Below are 22,637 nucleotides of genomic sequence, written 5' to 3' on the forward strand. Positions count from 1 at the left end.
GTCAGACTCTGACTCATTTCCCTTCAGAGGTGCTACCACCTGCTTGCGCTTACGCGATAAGGACAGTGTAGCAAATTGCAACATCCGCTCTAAGGAAGAAAAGACCGAAACCAAGCCCACTTACCCAAGGCGGTTCATCAGAATCCGCCACCACATGTCCAGCTGGACCTTAACTTTGCGAACAAGGAACAGTATCCACCTCACTCGCCACAGAGGACAGGGGGATTTGAAGAAGGACCACCCACAGACTGAGAATACACCAGTTGGACAAGTTCAGCCACAGTACTGCTAAGAGAAATAGCCCAGGTGATCTCTGCTGAGTCATAACCGGAACCTCCTAGTGCACACAGCATGTTATCTTGAGATTGATAGGCTGCGCACAAGGCATCCCCGCCTGTCTGTCCGGTGGGTAACTGAACATTACAGGCACAGGTGAGCTTCAACATAGAAGTTACCCCAACCTTAGCCCACAGGGATTTTCCAATATCTGACATATTAACAGATGGGACAAAAAACATACAGCTAAAACAGTCAAATAAACAGTGAAAACACAGTAAAGACAAGCAGCACACAAATCAAGTACAGAAAGTTAGCCTGCAATACAGCCAAGTAGCCCTCACAGTCTAAAGGACAAAACCTTTAGGAAAAAAATATTTCCAGCCTGTTACCTTACAGGACAAAAAAATGGGAGAAACTGGAGCTTTAAAATTACTGCCTATTCTCGTATCTGCACACGAAGTAAGAGATCACCAAGGAGGAAGTGCATGAAAGGAAAAACACCTCCCCTCAGGGCTCAGTTTTTTTAATCATACTTGCCAACTCTCCCGGAATGTCCGGGATGGCAAAATCCTGCATCTGAAGAATTAGGGCCAAAATACCGCGATTCTCCGGGAATCGCGGCATTTGGCCCCACCCCGTCCCCACTGTAAAATGACGGGAGAGGGTATAGTCACCTTCTACCATCCTTCCTCATGCAGTGGCTGCAGCTGATTGTCAGCAATGGAGGACAGGTACAGTCTGCGACAACTGTGCCCTGCTCCTAGGAGAGCACATTGAATGTTGGGAGAGGGGTTCTGGCTGCAGACCCCCCTCCAGACAGGCACAATCGTCCGTGCTATGCGCTGCTAGCGGTGACTGACAGCTGCGGATCAGAGAGCTGGCGGCTCTCACATAACAGTAGGCAAAAGCTTCCCATATTAAAATATATAAAGATGAATGAATATAAAATCAACAGTAACAGAAATGGGCTGCTGTTCAGCCCAAAACACAGCCATTGCCCATTCACTTAAGATAAACTGAGGAAACAGTAAGTAGGCATAGAGAGAGAGGAGCTAGGGCTTAGTTAACAGAAGTTTCTTAAAGTGCCACTTCACCGTCCTTCTCTATACCCCAATGTCCCCCAAAGGCGGCCAGAGAAATAAGCATAATAGTACAATACAGAACAATAAACAGCTGAACCAACATCAGTGCCAGGTGGGGCATAGTCTCCCCTATAACTTGAGTAAAGAGGTATGAGAAGTGGGGGACAAAATAGGGAACAAATCAGCGCAAGCTGAGTCAATACCCATGAGGATGGGTACAGCAAACAGGAACAGAGCCACTTGCTTGATGAAATGAGAGAAGATATAGGTGGGCTGGTGGCATAGGTAATGAAAGGACACAAGGGAAGAGGGCTCTGCTCATGAGAACTTACGTCTGCCCTCCCACTTAGATTGTATGTGGGGACACAGAGGGGGTAAGTTAGTGTGAACTGGACAGTAGAGGTGGGTCAGGAGGAGAGCTAGGTAGGCTTTGATGAAGAAATGTGTTTCCTTAGTCCAGAGTCTGTTTAAAACCTTGGAGAGGTGGAGAGCCTGATCGGGAGAGGGAACCAAGGTCCTGTTAGTGTAATAGTGGCTATCTTATTGCAACATTGTTTTCCCATTATCTTTTCCATCACATTAATGCTGAGCATAGTTTATTAGAACTTGAGCAATGTTAGATCTACAGTAGTTCTAACCCTTTGGATTAAAGCATAGATTTAAATTTTTACCTCACACTTTAGTTATTATCAGAAAACAACATTTGGATGAAGCAGATATCATTTATTATTTTTTTCTTATTTTTTGGAAATATGCAATTTATTTTGTATATGGTGGTTGGAAATTTTCTGTGGATCACAGGTACTCAAGTTTGCACTTCAAGTTCCGCTGTAAACCGGCCAGCCTTTGGGGTGATACTTTACTCAATTGTTCCTGGTAATACTTGAAACATATATCTGTGTGATCAACATACATGTGTTTTACTCTCAGTTATGTGTGCATTTTATCATGACATATTAAGTGGTGTCATGATCATAGCTACATGGTTCTGAAAATTATATTCTTATGTTTACACCAGGATCTACGAACACATCAGTGACTTAAGCCTTTTTCTGTTCAATGATGCACTGGTGATATCCAGCCGGTATATTACCTATATACCTTTCAAACGCACAACAAAGACCTCATACCAGTTTATGGCATCGGTTTCTCTGCCACGATTACTCATAGAAGACATTCCAGACACTAAATGTAAGTTTAAACAAAACATAGATACATTTTTAAAATACTATTATACATATTGATTACTCTTTGGGAAAACAACAGTCAAGCTGATTTGATTAATTTCAAAAGTAATTCATTGTGAGGGAGTTTGACCACCATGATGGAATAACAGGAAAGTCCAATACTACACAGATTTTATTAAATCATTTTTGTATTCCTCCTGGCAATAGGCTTATTCATAAATATCATTCAAAATAGTTCATACAAACCACTTTCTCGCGCACAGCATTTTTATGAATATTGGTTCACATTTCAAAATGCACTTTAAAATCTCCCTCTCCCTCCAACTGGTAAAACTATTTGAATCCATTAACCAGGACCCCAGTTACGCCCAGTGGGGGTGAATAACTATTCCAGGGCCCCACCCCCCAGTGGGGGTGAATAACTATTCACCCCCACTTAGTCTGTTCTCTGGGCAGCTGCACCTGGAGTATCATGTAAATGAGAAGCAGGGCTCGCACGGTTTGGTGCATAAAATGATTTCAATGCCTAGGGGAAACAGTATGTACATCTCTAGAGAACTGGCTGCAGTATAGAAGACAGTGAGTAATTATAAATGTAATATTAACACTAGGCTAAAGTTATTAGAGGTGTACCACAGGGCTTAGTATTAGGCCCCATCATTGTCATCTTGTTATCAACTTTGCAAATGGCCTAGAAGATAAAGTTTCCATATATGCTGATAACAAGGTTATGTAGGATTATTAACAAAGAGCAGGTTAGTAACTGGTTGCATAAATATTTATGCAAAATGGCAAACTGTGAAATGACAGATGACATGTAAATGTGGATAAATGTGTGGTTATGCACCTAGGCCATGGTAAGTACTATGCCACTTACACATTAAATAAAATATAATTGGGGAAAACTGAACTGAAAAAGAGTTTTGTACTGCTAATTATCTTTCTGATAACTAATATTACCCAGCACCAGGCAGCAGCTGCAAAGCTGCCCCCCATCCAAAAAAACATAGTAATATATAACTGGTTGACAGAATGTTGAATACAATCTAGTTTTTGGCACCTCACTAAGTAGGACATAGAACTTGATAGGGTTCAGGGGTGTGTAGCCTCATTTATAACAGAAATGAAAGTGTTAAATTATAAACAGAAAGTAGAACAGGTAGGTTCACCTACATATACCGTATTTCCCCATGTATAAGACGCACCTGTATAAATCATGTGAAAAAATTGAGGATAATGTTTATAGTCTTTTGCAGAGTAATTGGTGACAGCAAAAAAAACATTATCCTCAATTTTTTCACAGAGTAATTGTGCAGCGGGTACTACAGAGAGGATAGACGGAGTTCTAACCCTATTGCTAATTCTGCCTTACCCTGTCAGATGCTTCCTCTGTCCGGTAAAGTCTTCTTTGTACTGTCCGTTCTGATCCTGATGCTGGAAAGTCGCATACTGTCCTCTTCGTGATGACCGGATGTCCAATCAAGACTTTGACAAAGTCCTGATTGGACATCCGGTCATCGTGCTACTACCACTGTATAAGACGCACCCAGTTTTTAGACCCACAATTTTGGGGAAAAGGTGCATCTTATACATGGGGAAATACGGTATATATTATATTTTCAAGGTTAATACAAATATTTTTCATACCAAGTACCGTACCGCAGTGGACAAAAGGTCATTAGTGAATGGAAGGAAGGTGTCACCATGAGTATAGGAAGCATTCTTTACTGTTAGGCTTCATACCCAGTGGTGTGTTTTCAATCATTTTTAAGGTTTGTATAAAACACATGTAAATGGATCTGACAATAGAAACCAATGTTCCTAGTGTTTCCTTACTCCATAGTCGTTGACATTTTTCTAGTGTTACATTCCATTACAGTAGCAATTTTCAAAACACCACTTGTTCAATTTCATTCACATTTAAATGCATTGGAAAGCTTACAAATGTTAGTAAGCACCCTTTTATGTTTAATAAGCATATTTATTGGTATTAAAATTGCATATAAATCACCAATAGGTATGTTGATACAAGGGTGGTTAAGCTGTGGAATTTCTTACATGTGGTGGTGATGGCAAATTCACTAGCAAGAAATGATAGCTGTAGCTATAATTAGTAATCTTGCGAGGTGCATGTGGTTGTGGCTGGTTTATGGTGAAATGATGTTCTTTCCATTTCTGGATTATAGCCCCAACAGTGCTCACTGGAACACGCAGCAGTTTAGAGAACCTTCTGCAACCAATGCCATCGATATGTTTTGCAACAATAAAGTAGCAAAGCTCTTGAGAGAGCTCTTTGCTTTTACCCATCATGAGATGTTTCTTGTGACACCTTCGTAATGAGACATTTTTTTTATAGGTCATCAGTTGTGGCTGAACCAGCTGGCAGGATTGCTTTCTAATTACTGATAAATAAATTTCAGGAAATGTGTTAAATACTTTTTCCCTGTCTCATTTCACATTATTACACAAACCTTAATTTATGGACATCTATGGTTTGATTTATTTTCATATGTGGATTGCAAGGGTTGTTGCTGACATTTGGTGTAAATTTCATATATTATATTTATATATATATATATATATATATATATATAAAAAATTTTGGAAACATTTATACAATTTTAAATGTTCTATGCTCATTCAATGTTCATTAATCATTAGCAATATAGTAAAAATAGATTTGTCTTGTAATCACAGAGGCGGCCTAGTGTTTAGGTTATCTGGTCACAGTACAGAGAATTAATTTTCTCTCTAACAATCATATATGAAACCATTAGCCAACATCTTTGACATATAAACCAACTTGAATGTTAGATTTATTGGTCACTTATATAAAACTGTACAAACAAGAGCAGAAATTCAATGAATGAATATTATAATAAATCTTAAGGCATATTTTTATTGGTGTTTTATAGATGTAAAGAATGCTTTTGTTCTACAAGGCCCAAAGCGTCAGTGGATTTGTTCTACTATGACAGAAGAGGAGAAGTTTACCTGGCTTTCTGCATCTCAAAGAACTATCCATGCCAGCATAAAGAACTGAGAAATCACACACCAGGGTCTACTGTTGGAATACATTTTGTTTTTGTAGGAGCAGCCTGAATTTTAGCTTTTCCGTGCTAGTTACTAACTTTGCTCTCCAACCTAGTTTTTAAATTTAAGTTTTTGTTTTGTTGGTTTATTCCTTAGTACATAAAATGGCCAGCAGGCAGAGACTGTTCATTAAGAGTTTAGTTACAAACCAAAGAACATAGGGAGCATGAGTTTTGGAAGATTCCATGGTAGAAATTAGATTACCTTTGAAGGCTGTCTCTACAGTAGGGGTTTTCAGCTACTGCAGAACTTCAACTTGCTATAGCCAGGGTCAGTAAATAGTGCCAAGAAATGTGGCCAACGTCAATTAAACTTTTGAAATAACTAAACCAATCTTATATTATAGACTATGAAAGACATTAGAAGCCACTGAGTTCTGGGACCATATAAAGTGATAAGACAAGTGCTTTCATACAGGTCACTGAACAATGAAGTAACTTCTACTATTCTTAGAATCTATGTAAACCACACACAATCCATGATCCTTCTTAATTAAAAAAAAATGTACTGAAGATGCCAAGTCAAAGAAATATATTGATTTTAGTGTTATTACCCATAAACTTGAATGAAAAGTAAGGAAGTGTGTATTGCCAAAAGTAAATATGATAAATATCTCAGCAGCTGTATAATGAAAGGATTGACATACAAAATAACGGTTAAATACAACAGTGATGCTAGTATCTACAGACTCCTGTAAGTAATATGAAAATGTATCCCCCTACTATGATATTAGAAGTCAGAGTTCTGTGTCCAGATACAGACAGAAGGCTATAGGCCCAGTGCTTTTATACAGGTCCTATAAATCTGAGGCAACTTCTAATATCTAATAACAGAGGAGTATCATTCCTCATTAATACATTTTCCTAACGAGTGAGGACAATAGAACTCACTGTTTGTCCAGAACTTACTGAAGTTTAAACATTTGATAGAATCACTTGTGGATTAATTGAACAGTAAGTTCTGATGCTATCACTTTAGTGTCCCTATGAACCCGTGTGTTTTACAAGGACTAACAGGCTATTAAAGTAAAGTATCACTATTAGGAGTCAGATTTCTGTGACTTATTTAAAAGCACTGTCTGAGGCCTTCTGGCTTCGAATATCCTTATAATGAACTGCAAGGGGTAATTTATCCCATATGTTCTGACATAACTCACAGAATATTTTACACAGCATTACAATATATAACATCATCAAATAGGCGTCAAGATACTGAAACTTCTTAGAATATTTACTGTTTTAAATACTTATTTGTCAATACGTTAAAGCCTCATGTTATAATACCACAAATTAAAAACAAACATGAATGTGAAATTCCTCATTGATGTCTTAACAGAGTGCCATACAAAGTCCCCAAAAATGTCTGAAATGCCAAATGTTCTACTAAAATAAAAGACCTTGGACTTGTCCACATATAACTGGACACCTTTCTTAGGTTTGCCCCAACAGGCTTGAAAAAGAATGGGGGCCATAGATAGAGCTTGCTCTTTACATTGAATTTGGATAATTGCATGTGTGTGGATGTATATTGTCGGGAGGTGCTAGATTTGTTCATTTATATTTTCTTTGAGAGTAGACGTTATTTGCCTTTGGCCACAGCCTGTTAACACACCAGCTCCTTACTTGTTATGTTAGTATGTTTTATTGAAAAAAAACAAAAACCCATTTTTTCCTGAGCATAATAAATTGTCACCTAAAAACCATAAAATATTTTAAGCTGTTGCAGAATTGTTAGTATTAATTTTACAGCAAAATACATCATTCATAAAGATAACTTTCTATACTGTATCTGGATTTTGTCTTTAATCACGACGTTTGAAGATATCCGTTATGATTATAACACCAACTAGAGATAAATACATGTGGCTGGGTGTATAATGAGTTGTCACCATAGTAAGTTAACAAAAAAAGGATTTTTTTTTTACTCACTGTAAAATCCACTTCACTGAGTTTACAGGGAGACATGGTGACTATGGGGTATAATAGCAGGTGGACCTGGAGCTAGGGAACTTCAATATTTAAAAGTATTCTGTGTAGAGCCCCATCTCAAGTTAACAGCTTTATACAAAAACCACACAGAGAAGGGACTAACTAGGCATAACAGAAATACCTGAATGTAATACATGCAACAAAACAGGTAGATGACAGGGAGAGCTGCAGTGCCTCCCAAGTGGGGACAAGTAAAATATACTGTTTTCTCTTTCCTGCCATTGGGGGGCATTGACTATGGGGACATTCCAAAGCTGCGCCTAAGCATAGAATTGCTCTGAAACAGCTGAGCACTAAGATCTTGTGCTCAAAGCTAGCATCCTGAGCTGCAAACCTTTACAACCTATAAAGTGTAGATAAAAAGTGTGGACAAGCGACCACGTAGGTGCCCGGCCCAACTGTTCGGCTGAAGCACTGTGACACTGTCCTCACCGGTACGGTGAGGACAGTGTCACGGTGCTTCAGCCTGGATGGATGAATGTGCCTTTCAACCAGCTGGCCCTGGTCCATAAGCCAAACGAATAGTGGCTGTTATCCAGCAAGAAATAAACTGCTTAGATGCAAGCCAGCCGCACTTGTATGCATCATATAAAACAAGAAGGTTATCAATCTTGCAAATTGAAGCAGTAAGGCCCTCAGATGCTACGTTCAAAAGACGCAAGGACACATCAGAAAAAGAAAAAGTGATGAACTGCCTGTTCAGGTGAACTTGGACAATTTACCTGAGAAGATCCCTCTAAAATGGCCTGGAATTAATTGAACACAGACATCATGGTCTACAGCAATTTCATTCTGAGAAGGGACACATCCTGTCTGGCAAATAAAGCCTAGGTCCTGTTTAGGACCATGTGTTCTGGAAGAAACACTTTCTGACCCACTGTTTCTCAGCCTCACCTCTATCTGCTGAGCTGGAATCAAGGAAGAGGGGAGATTGAGAACCCAGCCATGTCTCTCCAGAATGTGAACTGTCAGCTGAATGTGCTGAAGCAGAGGAGACACGGCGCCTTGAATAACAGGTTGTCCAAATAAGGTATGACTATTATCCACTGAAAACACAGGAGACTTGCCATAATGGTCATCATTTTTATAAAGATCCTTGGAGCGATAGCCAGGCCAAAGAGTAAGGCTTGAAACTGCTAATGCTCGTTGTGCACTGCAAAACGGAGTAGACACGGGTGCCTTCCCAAATAGAGATATGGAAAAAAGGATCTTTTTTGTCCAAGGAGAATTTTTTTTTTTTTATGTCCATAAAGATGGACAGGAGTACAGTTGCTCCCTGCATCGGTGAAGCAGTGGCTTTCAATCAGCAGGCAATAGGAGGAATCTACTCTTTCCATCTAACAGACCGATGGCAAGTGATAAAGGGCTTTAAACTTTCCCAGCATCTAGAACATTTTTTTTTTCCCTAAATCGTGTTGCTGCCAAAGGGCAGAAATGATTTCAGAAAGCTGAGGAGATGGTGATATATAAACTTACTTCTTCTGATCTTTAAAAAGAAAAAAAGTCAGAAAAGGTCTGTAAAATCAGATTCTGCAAATGTGAGGTTTGTCTAACCCCCAGGACCGAATCATTCACACTCGGTATTTTTAGCTAAGTCTGCTCAGATAAGACAACCAGACCAGCCTCTGTATGGAAGTAATGGTTAGTACAGGCAGTGAAGGCAGAACTTTTACCTACCTCTTTCGTCTGAGATTTTATCAGCGTTTGGCTATGGAAGTTTCCAGTGACTTAACCCAAGGTGGCTCCTCCGGGGTAGCAGATGCAGTTGCAAGAGAATGCTGAACATGGAACTCTGACCCAGATGTGCAGCATGTGAGGCCAACGGACTGTCCACAAGATAGTTTAGAATTACATTTGGCACAAGTATAACGTTGCACAGGCTTTCTAGCGTACCCCTTAGTCTTGGAAGGCCCTTTCTCAGTTGTATTGGTAAAATAACAAAACATCAATTTTTTTTTATTTTTACATAACGATAACAAAAACAGACCCCACCAATAAACAGGTGAAAATACTGCAGTAACCACTGATCGCTGTATATAGATATTTATCTATATATACTGTGCAAAAGTTTTTTTTTGGGCAGGTGTGGACTAAATGCTGCACAGTAAGAATGCTTTCAAAAATAGAAGTGTTATTAGTTCATTTTTAAACAAACAACAAGCAAAGTGAACAGAAGTAAAATCTAAATCAAATCAATATTTGGTTTCAAAACAGCATAAATTCTTCTAGGTACACTTGCACACAGTTTTTGAAGAAACTCGGCAGGGAGGTTGCTCCAAACATCTTGGAGAATGAACCACAGATCTTCTGTGGATGTAGGCTTGCTCAAATCCTTCTGTCTCTTGATGTTATCCCAGACAGACTTGATGTTGAGATCAGGGCTCTGTGGGTGCCATATCATCACTTCCAGGACTCCTTGTTCTTCTTTACACTGAAGATAAATTTTAATGACATTGGCTGTATGTTTGGGGTCATTGTCCTGCTGCAGAATAAATTTAGAGCCAATCAGATGGCTCCCTGATGGTATTGCATGATGGATAAATACCTGCCTGTATTTATCAGCATTGAGGACACCATTAATCCTGACCAAATCCCCACCCCATTCTCTGAAATGCAGCCCCAAACTTGCAAGGAACCTTCACCATACATCACTGTTGCCTGCAGACAATGATGAGGGGAACCAGCAGGAGAGTAAAAGTCTAGAGCGCTTTTTAAAAACAACCTCTGCTGACAAAGCCCACCTCTTTTAATCAAACAGCGGAGAACATACTCATCAAATTCTCCACCCCCGACAGTGCTTCTCAGACGTTGTTCCCCCCCATGTAACTCACTGTTGGTCACAGAGAGAACAGCTGAGCAAGCGACTGACAAAGATCTGTCTGAGCTTGCCATTCCCACACGAGTCATTTTCTTCCTAAGAAGAATTGCTTGTTTTGAAAAGGGAGGCTACATGCATCACACTGCTATCCATGCGCTCAGAGGAGAGAGGGCTGCAACACTAGCAGAAGTCAGGGAAGCCAGAAGACACACATCGCACCTCAACCTCAGGATTCAGAGTGGAGGAAGTCCACGGCCTACCCACTACCTGGGAAATGTCCTGGAGGTAAGACTTTTTTTTTTTATTTATATAAAAACAAATATACTGAAAAAATTAAACCTATAAAAAAACATAGGGCAGAAGCCAAAGGACACTTGAATTAAACTGAAGTTGGTTCCAGATGAAAGGGGCTATATAGGGTAGGTGCAATGAATGAATAGTTTTAACTATTGAAGTGCCCTAGCTCCAGGTTCACCACTATACCCCATGGTCAGTCTCCCCCAAAGTATTTTCATATAACTGTTTCTGCTTCTTATACTTTCTATATATGAATCATATAAAAAAAACAATATTTTGAAGTGCTGTAAATATATCTTGCAGGCAGAGAGGAAAAATAAAAGGTCAGAATGGTTAAAATATTGTGCTGTTTTATTGGTGTAAAAATCACACTTTTGCTAGTTCTGATTCTGCTGAGATACATCCATGCACTTTAACATCTATGATCCCACAGCCAGAATAAGCTATTAAATACAATAATTGCTGTTAGTCAGCTTTCAATGCAAATTTACATATGAGATCAAAAGGTGTTTATCATACAATATAGAACAAAACCCTATTACAGTACATCAACCTGAAAGAGCAGGATACACTCAGGGAGCTTGTTGCTATTAGTAAAGCCTGTCTATGTCAAAAGAGTAAGGCCTTCAGGCAAGGTGGAAAATAACCCAGATATATACTGCTTTGGAAAAAGACTGATTTGTCATCATTAACATGGACAGTGAAGGGAGAGAAAATTGCCATATGCATGGACGAGGGGATTGGTGAAGCTAATATTTCAGACATGCCGACACAGAAAATGAGAGTACAATGGCTATTTTAATATTCATGTAGTTATGGCAGTGATTGGCCAGTAACCTTTAGGTGATTCTTTTAGTATACTGTGAAAAGGTTACATGATTGGGTACTGTTCTGTTAGTATGTTTCGATATATACTTCTGTATCAAAACCATCTGTTTACTAGATTATACATTAGGATAGTCATGTGTTTGGTACACAGACATCAATGTACAAAACAGATGGTTTAACATCATGATAGATAAGACAATCTCTAGTTTTTCTAGGCTCTTTGATGTGATTATATTCATTGTGCACTAAGAAATGTCTAACTGACTCTGAATCTATCAGGGGTATTTAGTAACGTAGTGCAAACAAATGATAGTTGTGGGCTATAAAATATTTCCATTGTCTAAACTTAAATAGATTGCTTATAGCAAAGATCTGATTGGTTGCTATGGGTTACAGCACGTGCTCTTTGCACCATATTATAAAATAAGACTTAAAGCATCAAGTTGTGTTTCTTACACATGTATAGTGGATAGAACTTTATGTTCATGCTAGAAAACACAAGAAGGGATGTTTAGGGTTGGCATAGATTAGTCAGTGGGTTAACAGTTCTTTGAACTAGTGCGAAGTCCTAGGAATATGGCAGAGGAACAGAGGCACATCATCGTAATGCTGAATGGATCACGGTAAACTGGAAATCTGGGTCTGTAATAGAGCAGGCAGGCCTGTTTTCACAGATAGCGACAGTTTGTTTAAAGGTGGGAAAATGGTCGCAGTTGTTCCAGTTGAACTTCCAAAGATATCCTTTCTTCAAGAACATCCTAAAACAAAATCAAGCAGAATTGTTAAGCAGTCCACTTACTAATGTCAAGTTATTTATCTATGCAAATTAATGAGGGCATGAGTAGATTTGTAGAAATTCGAATATTAGTGAGCAGTGGTCTTCTTTTGGCACAATTTTTAATCTCTCAAATAAGAATTCACAATGCCAAGGGGGAATGAAAAATGATGCGCTATAATCCTATTTACTAAGCTACTGTTAAACACCCCCCCCCCCCCCCCAAAAAAAAAAAAAAAAAAAAAATACCCACCATCACTGAATGACCTCTAAGACAAAACAGAAGAAAAAAAAAGGTCTCTGGAAGTTCAATTTAAAATCAACATTATACTTATATGATGGCTTATAGTATGGGCTTCACGCAGTGGTGGAAGTGGGGCGGTGGTATGCCATACCGTCACACCTCTACTGCTTCCATTGTAAAGCTATCAAATTCCATTCACTTACATTTTCCATACCACCAGTGGTTACAAGTGATTACTGACAGAACTTATTACAGGATTAATTGTAAACAGAATGAGTCATTAACAGTGGGTTTACCTTTAACTGTTGCTGTAATTCACTGTTCAGCCGTGCAAGAACTGTATTTGTTTCTTTATTGCGTCGAATCGAAGCCTGAATTGCTTTCTTGTCTTTTCCAGCTGATCTAAAATCACATAACATGTCATCTTCATGTGGTTTATTTTGTAACATGTATAATTGGTAAAAATATAAAAATTCATGTATTGGCCAACCTATTTCTAAAGCAAGCTAGGTAATCTCTCAGTCCAGACTAGCAATATCTATCCTTACCTTTACATATGCCTGTGAATCTATCTCCTGTTATCACGATGATGGCAAATGGTAATCTAGCTTTTGCCTAAAAAAAACTGGTGTGCTGAGTTTTCCACAAACACTGCTATGTACTTAAGCTGAGTGAACATTCCAAGGTCACTAGCAAATGATTACTATGGACTACTTAGAACATCTCTATGGGCGTGTATAAACTAGTGTGTTACACAGGTTGCCAATAGGATGGGAGGGAAAATGCTAATATTTGTTGTCTACCAAACAATGGTTTCTTTTAACCTGCTATTATATAAAGAGGTTATATAAAAGTCTTGTAAAATTTAGTAATAGTCAAAATGTTACGCATTTTCAGATTTCTATTTAGTATACAGCGGGTGAAATAGTATTGAACACAAATATTTTCTCAACACATATAATCTATATATCTATCTATCTCATATATATATATATATATATATATATATATATATATATATATATATATATATATATATATATATATATATATATATATATATATATGAGATAGATAGCTATATATTCAAACGTCAGCAACAACCATTACCTTTGTGTAATAATGTGAGGAGAGACAGGGAAAAAAGTATGGAACACACTTCCTGAAATGTATTTAATACTTTGTACAACAGCCTTTGCTGGTGTTGACAGCTTCAAGAAGCCTCCTGTATAGAGAAACTAGTCGCATGCATTGCTCAGGTGTCATTTTGCCCCATTCTTCAACGCAAATAGTCTCTAAATATTGAATGGGCCGTGGGCTTCTTCTTTGAACTCTGATGTTTAGTTCTTTCCATAGGTTTTCAATTGGTCAGGTGATTGCCTGGGCCATTCAATTGATTTCTCCAAAATCAATTGAGATTCACCTCCGAAATCAATTGAGTGTCCTTGGCTGTGTGTTTGGGATCATTGTCTTGCTGAAATGTCCACCCTCTTTTCATCTTCAGCATCCTGGTAGATGGCAGAAGATTTTTATCAAGAATGTCTCGGTACATTTTTCCATTTATCCTTCTTTCACGTAAATACAATAGGCTAGTACCGTGTGCAGAAAAACAGCCCCACACCATGATGTTCCTACCTCCAAACTTCACTGTCACTGTGGTGTTTTTGGGACGTTGTGCAGTGCCATTGCTCCTCCAAACATGGTGTGTATTATGGCATTTAGAGAGTTCAATTTGACCACACTATATTTTTCCAGTATTTCACAGGCTTGTCCAAATGTTGTGCAGCAAACTTTAAACAAGCTTCAACATGTTTTTTTGTTCAGCAAAGGAGTCTTGCGTGGTGAGCGTGCATACAGGCCATGGCAGTTGAGTGCATTACTTATTGTTTTCTTTGAAACAATTATACCTGCTAATTCCAGGTCTTTCTGAAGCTCTCCACAAGTGGTCCTTGGTTCTTGGACAACTATTCCAATAATTTCACTCCTGCGGGGTGCACCTGGTCGTGGCTGGTTTATGGTGAAATAATGTTCTTTTCATTTCCAGATTATAGCCTCAACAATGCTCACTGGAACATTCAGCAGTGGATCTATACTTCTGTAACCAATGCCATCAGTATGTTTTGCAACAATAAGGAAGCAAAGGTCTTGAAAGCTCTTTGCTTTTACCCATCATGTGATATTTCTTGTGTGACACCTTCGTAATGAGACACTTTTGTATAGGCCATCAGTCGTGGCTGAACCAGCTGGCAGGATTGCTTTCTAGTTACTGATAGATTTCAGCCATGCCTTTTTGCACCTCCCTTTCTTCATGTGTTCAATACTTTTTCCCTGTGTCATTTCGCATTATTACACAAAACTTAATTTATAAACATCTATGGTTCGATTTCTTTGCACGTGTGGATTGCAAGGGTTGTTGCGGACATTTGGTGTAAATTTTATTACAATAGCCCCATTAAATATATATTTACTGAGAAAAATTATGTGTTCAATACTTATTCCACCTGCTGTATAGGCACACTTATATTTTTAGGCAATAATGAAAAGGTATTAAAGTCAAAACAGTGCATGTAGAGACATCTTTCCATTTACGAGTGGTAGTTTTAAAAGGCAGACTAACCACAAAAAAAATATTTTCCTAACTGTGTTGAGCACAGGGTGATGAATATGTTAGACATAGCTTTATGTTCACCTCTGACGAAACTGGAGAGTTGTACCTGCCACTCCTTTGTCTGTCATCTAATTTCTGGCCATTGACCATACACATTGTAATCAAATGGGGAAAAAAACAATAACATCTCTACTTTGTATATTTCTGGGTAAAGCCATTTTACAAGACTATTTTGACACAAATGAACCCTTAATTACATTAAACCAATAAAATAGGATACAAAAAAGAAAAAACACAAAAAAAGAAAAAAGTTCACACAGGTTTTAACAGTTTTTACTCATGCTTGCAACACTATCAAAGGAATAGGTGTACAAGTTGGAACGTTGTGGTCTGAAATGGTCAGTATCTAGCATTACCTAGGGATAGATGGCTGGGAGGCAAGTACAGTACTCTGTTTCTGGTTGGGTTCTTCAGCTTCCGGTCGAAGATCATCTTCAGATTTTAACCGCCTACGAACAGGTTTAGGAGGTGGAGCAAGGGGTGTGCTGACCTTACCCTGAGTAAGTTGAAGGAAAAAAACCAAAACAAAATATAGTTATTCAAAACATATTTCCAAAATCGCTAATATTAATATAGGTCTCTCTCTATCAATCAGATGACCAACTATTTAAGAGCTTTTTTATTGAGCAAGTATGGGTCATGCCTGCAAAGACTAGTTTAAATAAAAGAAACTATTCGTTTCACTGTCTAGTTGGAAATGTTGTAACAAACAGAATATGCAAAAAAAGGGCAGTGCTTTGAAAGCTTCCAATTACTTGTACAATTACTTGTACATTTAGCCATTAAGGGGCATATTCAATTAGGGTTCCGGTTCGTGGGATCGCGCCGGAACGGGCCACAAACTTAAACCACGATACCGCAATAACGTGGATTTTCGTTCGCAGCCCATAGGGTTGCGTACGAAAATCTGCGTTATTGTGGTACCGTAATACCGGCAAGAATGCGCACTTTCCGCGGTAACGCGCGTTACCGCGAACCGGAACCCTAATTGAATATGCCCCTAAGAGTCTCCCATTTAAATCTCATTTCAAATAATGTTTTCCTCTCAATCATTGATAGGTAAATCACCATCATTTATTTATACAATGCCAGAAAATTCTGTAGCAATTTACAACTGGTAACAACTGCACAAGATATATCTTAAAAAACAAAAAAACAAAACTTTTTTGTAGTTACTATAAACTCTCTTAACATAGTTGGGGAACACTGCTCACCACTGGGGTATAGGAACTAAAAATACCTGTTTTGCCTACTCCATTACCCTCTATGCCCCCTCTCACTGGATATATCAGTTATTTATCTTACAAAGCCACAAGAGAGGTTCAACACAATCACCAGAATAATCATGAAGAAACAACATTAGAAACAACAAACATAGGTGGGATTGCAGTGTCCCCCAATTGTGTTAAGAGAAAGACATTTTACGGTTAGTACAAAAATGTTGTTTTGTCTTGCACATACAGTTGGGGGACACTGCTCACCATGGGGACATTCCAAAGCTGCCCCTTATGGGTGGGAACACGCAGCCTGAGCTGCGCACAAAACTTTTCGGCCAAAACTGGTGTGGACCGATGACCATGTGGCTGCCTGACAACTGAGGCCCTGTGTCCCGCCGCCCAGGATGTACCAACCAACTGACCTAGTGGAGTGAGCTGTGAGGCCCTCAGGAACCGGAGACCACTCAGGAACATAGGTCTGTCTAATAGTAGAAGTTATCCATCTGGCTATAGTTTGCTTCATTGCTGGCCAGCCACGTTTTCAAGCATCATACAGAATCAAGCGACTGTCTCGCAAACTAAAGATGAGCGATCCACATAGATCTATAGGGCTCTGACCACATCCAATTCCGTCAGAGAGCACTGACTGATTGATGAAGGATCTCTAGACAGGGCCGGATTAAGGGAATGAAGGCCCATGGGCTAAGGGGGCCTCCATTCCCCCGCGAGGGGGATATTTGTTTTCTAGCACTTGTCATTGTTTGAATGACCCTATCTGAGAGGCTCTTACGTCGGAGGATTAAGGTTCTAACCTCCAGGCCGTCAAAGCCAACCGTGCTAGGACCTGATGAAAAAACGGACCCTGGCGGAGCAGATCTTTCCTGAGAGGAAGCCTCCAAGATGGGTCCATTGTCAAGGCGAGAAGATCCGTGTACCACGGTCTTCTTGGACAATCAGGTGTCAGAAGAATGACCTTGACTCCTTTGTGCCTGATCTTCTTCAATATCTGTGGTACCATCGGTATTGGGGAGAAAATGTAAAAAACCCTGAACCTCTAAGGAACCGTTATGGCATCTACTTGGTATGCTTGGGGATCCCACGACCTGGCACAATACTTGGTAACCTTGCAATTCAACAGAGAGGCCATCATGTCCACCTCCGCTTGATCCCACCTTTGCACAATCAATGAGAAAACCTCCGGGTGGAGGGACCACTCTCCCGAGTGAATGGCATGGTGACTCAGGTAATCTGCTGCACAACTGTCCACTCCTAGTATGAATACCGCTGAGATGGCAGGAACCCACTGTTCCGCCCACACCATAATTTCGGTCACCTCCTTCATCGTCAGAAGACTTCTGGTTCCCCCATGGTGGTTGATATATGCCACCGTCGTAGCTTTGTCAGATTGAATCCGAATGGATCTGTTTTTCAATCGGGACTGTGCTTGGACAGCCTTGAAGACAGCCCTTAACTCTAGTACATTGATGGGCAACTTCTTCTCCTCCATGAACTGCAGTTGGAGATTAACATCACCGCCCCCAGCCTGACAGGCTAGCATCTGTTGTCACAATGGTCCAATCCCATATTGAAAACAGTCTCCCTGATTGAGATTCCCTGCTCGTGTCCACCACAAGGACAGATGGGTTCTTGGTGACATGTGAAGAAACTGGGCTTCCAAACGGGAATTCAACCTGTTCCATTTGGAAAGGAGCTCTTGTTGGAAGAGGTGGGAATGGAATCTCGCAAACTGCACCGCCTCGAAGCACGACACCATGCGTACCATCATCTTCATGCACTGAAGGATGGATACACGCTTCAAGGACAACACAGCTTTTACCTGTTGCATGAATTTTTCTGGGGGCAAAAAGACTCTCTGGCAACTGGTGTTGAACAAAAGGCCCAGGAAAACCATGCAGTGAACCGGCTCTAGGCTTGATTTTTTGAAGTTTATAATCCAGCCGTGAGACTGCAAGGTCTGTGCAGATGAGACCTCAGCCAAGACACCGAATCTCCATTGATCAGGAGATCATCCAAGTACGGAAGGACTGTTACTCCTTGCTGATGCAAGACTGCAGCCATTACTGCCATGACTTTCGTAAATAACCTTTGCGCCGTTGCCAGACCAAAGGGCAGAGCCTGGAATTGAAAGTGAGATTGGTCCACCGCAAACCTGAGGAGGTTGTGATGTCCCTGCAATCTTGGTATATGACTGTAAGCATCCTTGATGTCCAAAGATCCTAAAAACTTGTTCAGTTCCATTGAATTATTACCAAACGGATAGATCTCATGCAGAAACTGGGAACTCTTAAGTGAGCTTTGAGGAACTTTCATTTTAGAATGGGATGGTATGACAGATCTGGTTTTTGTACCAGGAAGAGATGTGAGTAAACCCCCCAACCCCCGTTGTTCTTTTGGGACCCGTACAATCACCACTGACCCAAACAGGGAGAGAATAGGTTTTTGAAGGGCCGCCCTTAAGGCTCCTTCTCCTCCACTCCTATAATAATATACATATATTTTTATGCAATTGTGTGTGTGTGTTTGTGAGGTAGTGCTCGCTTTATAGAAAGGAGTAACTATACCTATATAGGAAAATATAACATACCATCAATCACAGGCAAAGAGAATGAGATAAAACATTCCCTCAGGCAGACAATTGAAACGTTTTTCCCTCAGTGTAATCATGACAGGCACTACAGAGGCTGTGAGCAGTGTGAAATGGCTGCTGCTGTAAGGAAAGCCCAGGAAGGAGTGTTTCCTCCCATACACAAAATGGCGCCTGTATCCCCAAAGAAAGAAACTGGTAGGAGCAGTGACAAAAGCTCCCTGCCAGTGAATTGCCCACAACTTGGTACCTGGCATCCCTCACTGTCTGCCCTCAACGGTGCTGTGGTGCGCAAGTGTGGGCAGAGACTGCCAGGTCCGTCTCAACCCAGCTGGAAAAGGAAGACTGGAGATGCTGACACGGCTCCCGGCACGGTCCGCCTGCTGTCCTGATCCAGCGCTGTGTCCCCAGTCACTTCTAGAGTGACAGAGTGATCACTTTTGCCCAGGAGCCTATTTCAGTGTTCAGCCTAAGTTGAAGGGGAAAGTGTGGCTTTAAGTGATGTATGCACTCTCCCTCCCTGCTGTGGTGTTTATGCTGTGAACACCACTTAACACTGCTGTTAGATTTAATTTATTTTGTTACATTTTTTTCTAAGAAAGAAATACGTGCCTACTTCAGTGGCATCAAAATGAAAACGAATATCTCCGGTGAGACTGGGCATAGAGGGGAGGGGGACAGCCAAACAGGTCTTTTTTGTGCCTAACTTCTCACAGTGCCCTCTACACTCCCATGATGAGCAGTGTCCCCCAACTGTATGTGCAAGAGAAAAGGACTTAAAATTACAATGTGATAGATTTCACACTGACAGAACATATTGTATGTTAAAATTATACTTATTCCTTGTCCAAGGTCCCAGGAGTAGAACGGTAAGAATTATTTTTATACTGACAAACAAACATACCAGGTTGGCAGGGACAGAAGTGACCGCCTTATCGTCAACACGTCCATTTAACTTGGCTCCACGAACACCGTCAGCAGGTGGCTGCTTTTCAACCTATGGAGATATAAAGGTTGTTTACTTTTCTATATTTTAAAAACCTATATTTTGTAGGGAACACAGTTAAACATTTTTAAGCATTTTTATTTGGAGTGGCATGTTGAACTGTAGACAAACATTACTGTAACAACCCTTTCTAAAAACTGATAGTTTGTCCATAAATGGCATTAAAGAAAACCCAAGCTCACCAATTCCTCCTCTATCTATTGGCAGTGTAAATCACAAACCTGCGGAACTTCTGTGTTCTCCAAGTCCTCAGCTTGTTGTTCTGTTACACAAGATGCAAATGCTTCGAACTGGCTAAAGTCCGCAAAATTTGGTTGCTCTGGTATTTGCTGAGGAGAAGTACTAGGTAGAGATAAAATGCCTTCAGAGTCGACTGAGCGATGCGTGTGTGAGCCTGAAGTCTGAAACAAATAAGGACAAGAACATAATGAAACAAAAGCACTGCACTCAACAGCGTTTCTCGGCATACACACGCCGTTTCATCAGAGGCATGCCTCTGATGAAACAGTTTATGTATGCCGAGAAAGCGTCAGACTGTGGAGTTCTTTTTGGTGTGAAGCAACCAATTCAAACCCTAGGTTTTTATTTTTAGCACATGCAGAGTTCCAGGTGCTACAATGGTTTTTCATCGGCTCACGGACAGACTGTCATCCATCTGATCTATCTACAGGCTGGAGAAACGGATAAGTACCGTCTTCATTGTATGGAAATTATTTATCTTCGATATCCTGTGCATACTATTTGAAGTTCATATGCACACAAAGCTGTGCTCTTTGTTTCCTTAGTCCACGGACAATTGATTATTAATTTATTATCTACACATGCAGTTGATCAACATGTGGACTTTTTTTCATGTGTTACTTACCAACTACTAAGCGTATCAGGAATATGTTGGCGCTATATAAATGATGATGATGATGGACTGTGCCTTTACATTTCTATGTTGCGATTTTCCACCAATTATTCCATTTCTCTCATTTATTACAAGTATATCTATGTAATTGCTTATTGATTGTATCAAACTGTTATTTATTGGTTTTACGTTTGCGCTCTTTTGGTTTCTTTTTCTTACTATTTACATTACAATTTCCAGAGCCTGTTATGAGAGCTGCAACTTAACCAATTTATATATTATTGTCTTGGTTTTAGGTTTAGAAGCGCCCACTATATTGGTTTGTTTTTTTACTAAGATCAGTAAAACCACCAACAAACAACAAAATTACACTATAAAATAAAGTTGTCCCAGTGAAATTTAGTCTGGTCATTAGGCATGAAATATCCCAGTCATGCAGGGATTGAATGAAAGAAATACAGTATTTCCATTATCTTTACTTCTCTTTAGAAGAATACCTAGTAGATAACCGGTGATGAAGCATTGCTAACGAAACAAACTTCATCAGCAACAGAATGGACAGAAATTGAAGAATGTAGTTATGTGCAATGAAACACATGAAATTCTATGCAAGACTGTAAATGATCATTGTCTATATCAGAAACCGTGTCATCTCGTCAGACACCAACAAGATAATACAGGACAGGACAACTTTAGCCACCACAACTCCATGTGCACTTTCCAGTGTGTGATGTATACAACATGATATTAATTTCCTTTGTAATGCTTCAATTTTCTGTGAGAATTGTAGCACACCATTCGCTCTCAATCATAATGCAGATATGCAAGTTACCATATATTTCTTTTGCACATCTAGCTTTAACATCCAAAAGAAGAAAATGTGTTCTGTGTCATCTTTAGGCTCCGACAATTAGGTTTCTGTATTACATCCCAATTTAAAGCAGTAATCTAATGAAAAACAAGGATTTTTTTTTAATTTTAAATATAAAATCACTGTGGCTGGCTATAAGAAGCAGCTTCATAATTACCATTTCCTTGGTTTGTGTCTTCAGGCTGTCATTTCCATTGTCATGTGGCTACCATAGCAACTACAGTCATATGGCATACAATGTAGTGAGCAGAGGGGATTTGGGACTCCCCTCTGAGCTAGGTTTTGCTTTGTAAAATCCTCAACCTACATTCAACTAACATGCTGAGAGAGTGTGACTGACCAATCATACTGTCCTCCCTTCAGATTTTGAAAAGGAGACAATTATTTGTGGGAGAACAGCTAAGTAATATCAGATGCATGCTTAAAAGGTTATGTGGAATTGCTGCTTTAAAGAGACAGTATTGTAAACACCACAAAAAAAAATACAAATATGAGTTTCTGATAATGCATCAGTCTTTTAAATACACACTGACAACCTAGGTTAGTATACAGAAGTCAATATTCTTTATTTAATATTTACATACACAATACCCACAAAAAATACTACAGATGTTCCCAGGTCTTTATAATGTCTGCACTATCATATCACTGTACCTGTGTAGGCAGTGGGCGAGGAGGAACAGCAGGTGGGTGTGTAACCGCTGCAGCTTGTGGCTGTCCTGTTATTAAAAAAATACAACACTTACTGACTTGAACACATTATTTTCAGGCTGCTGCTAACTAATTATTGAAAATTAATGAATGATAGATTTGCAAATCTCATTAG

General features: G+C 39.6%; 2 protein-coding genes across 6 annotated transcripts in view; one reads left to right on the forward strand and one right to left on the reverse strand.

Moving 5' to 3' along the window:
- The window catches only part of ECT2L (epithelial cell transforming 2 like), a 41,992-nt gene extending 34,949 nt beyond the window's left edge, over positions 1 to 7,043 (forward strand). Inside the window, exons 21-22 of the mRNA XM_075200666.1 lie at positions 2,380 to 2,552; positions 5,464 to 7,043. Of these exons, the coding sequence (XP_075056767.1) occupies positions 2,380 to 2,552; positions 5,464 to 5,591 (301 nt within the window). The 3' untranslated portion in view covers positions 5,592 to 7,043. The remainder of the gene's footprint in view (positions 1 to 2,379; positions 2,553 to 5,463) is intronic.
- A 4,034-nt stretch (positions 7,044 to 11,077) lies between these two features.
- The window catches only part of REPS1 (RALBP1 associated Eps domain containing 1), a 58,295-nt gene continuing 46,735 nt past the window's right edge, over positions 11,078 to 22,637 (reverse strand). For all 5 annotated transcript variants that reach the window (XM_075203106.1, XM_075203105.1, XM_075203104.1 and 2 more), the window contains 6 exons: positions 22,466 to 22,530; positions 20,309 to 20,488; positions 19,986 to 20,078; positions 15,616 to 15,755; positions 12,888 to 12,993; positions 11,078 to 12,330 (listed from right to left, as the gene is read on the reverse strand). In XM_075203106.1, the coding sequence (XP_075059207.1) occupies positions 12,262 to 12,330; positions 12,888 to 12,993; positions 15,616 to 15,755; positions 19,986 to 20,078; positions 20,309 to 20,488; positions 22,466 to 22,530 (653 nt within the window). In that variant the 3' untranslated portion in view covers positions 11,078 to 12,261. The remainder of the gene's footprint in view (positions 12,331 to 12,887; positions 12,994 to 15,615; positions 15,756 to 19,985; positions 20,079 to 20,308; positions 20,489 to 22,465; positions 22,531 to 22,637) is intronic.

The sequence above is a fragment of the Mixophyes fleayi genome, chromosome 3, assembly GCF_038048845.1.
Source record: "Mixophyes fleayi isolate aMixFle1 chromosome 3, aMixFle1.hap1, whole genome shotgun sequence".
NCBI lineage: Eukaryota > Metazoa > Chordata > Amphibia > Anura > Limnodynastidae > Mixophyes > Mixophyes fleayi.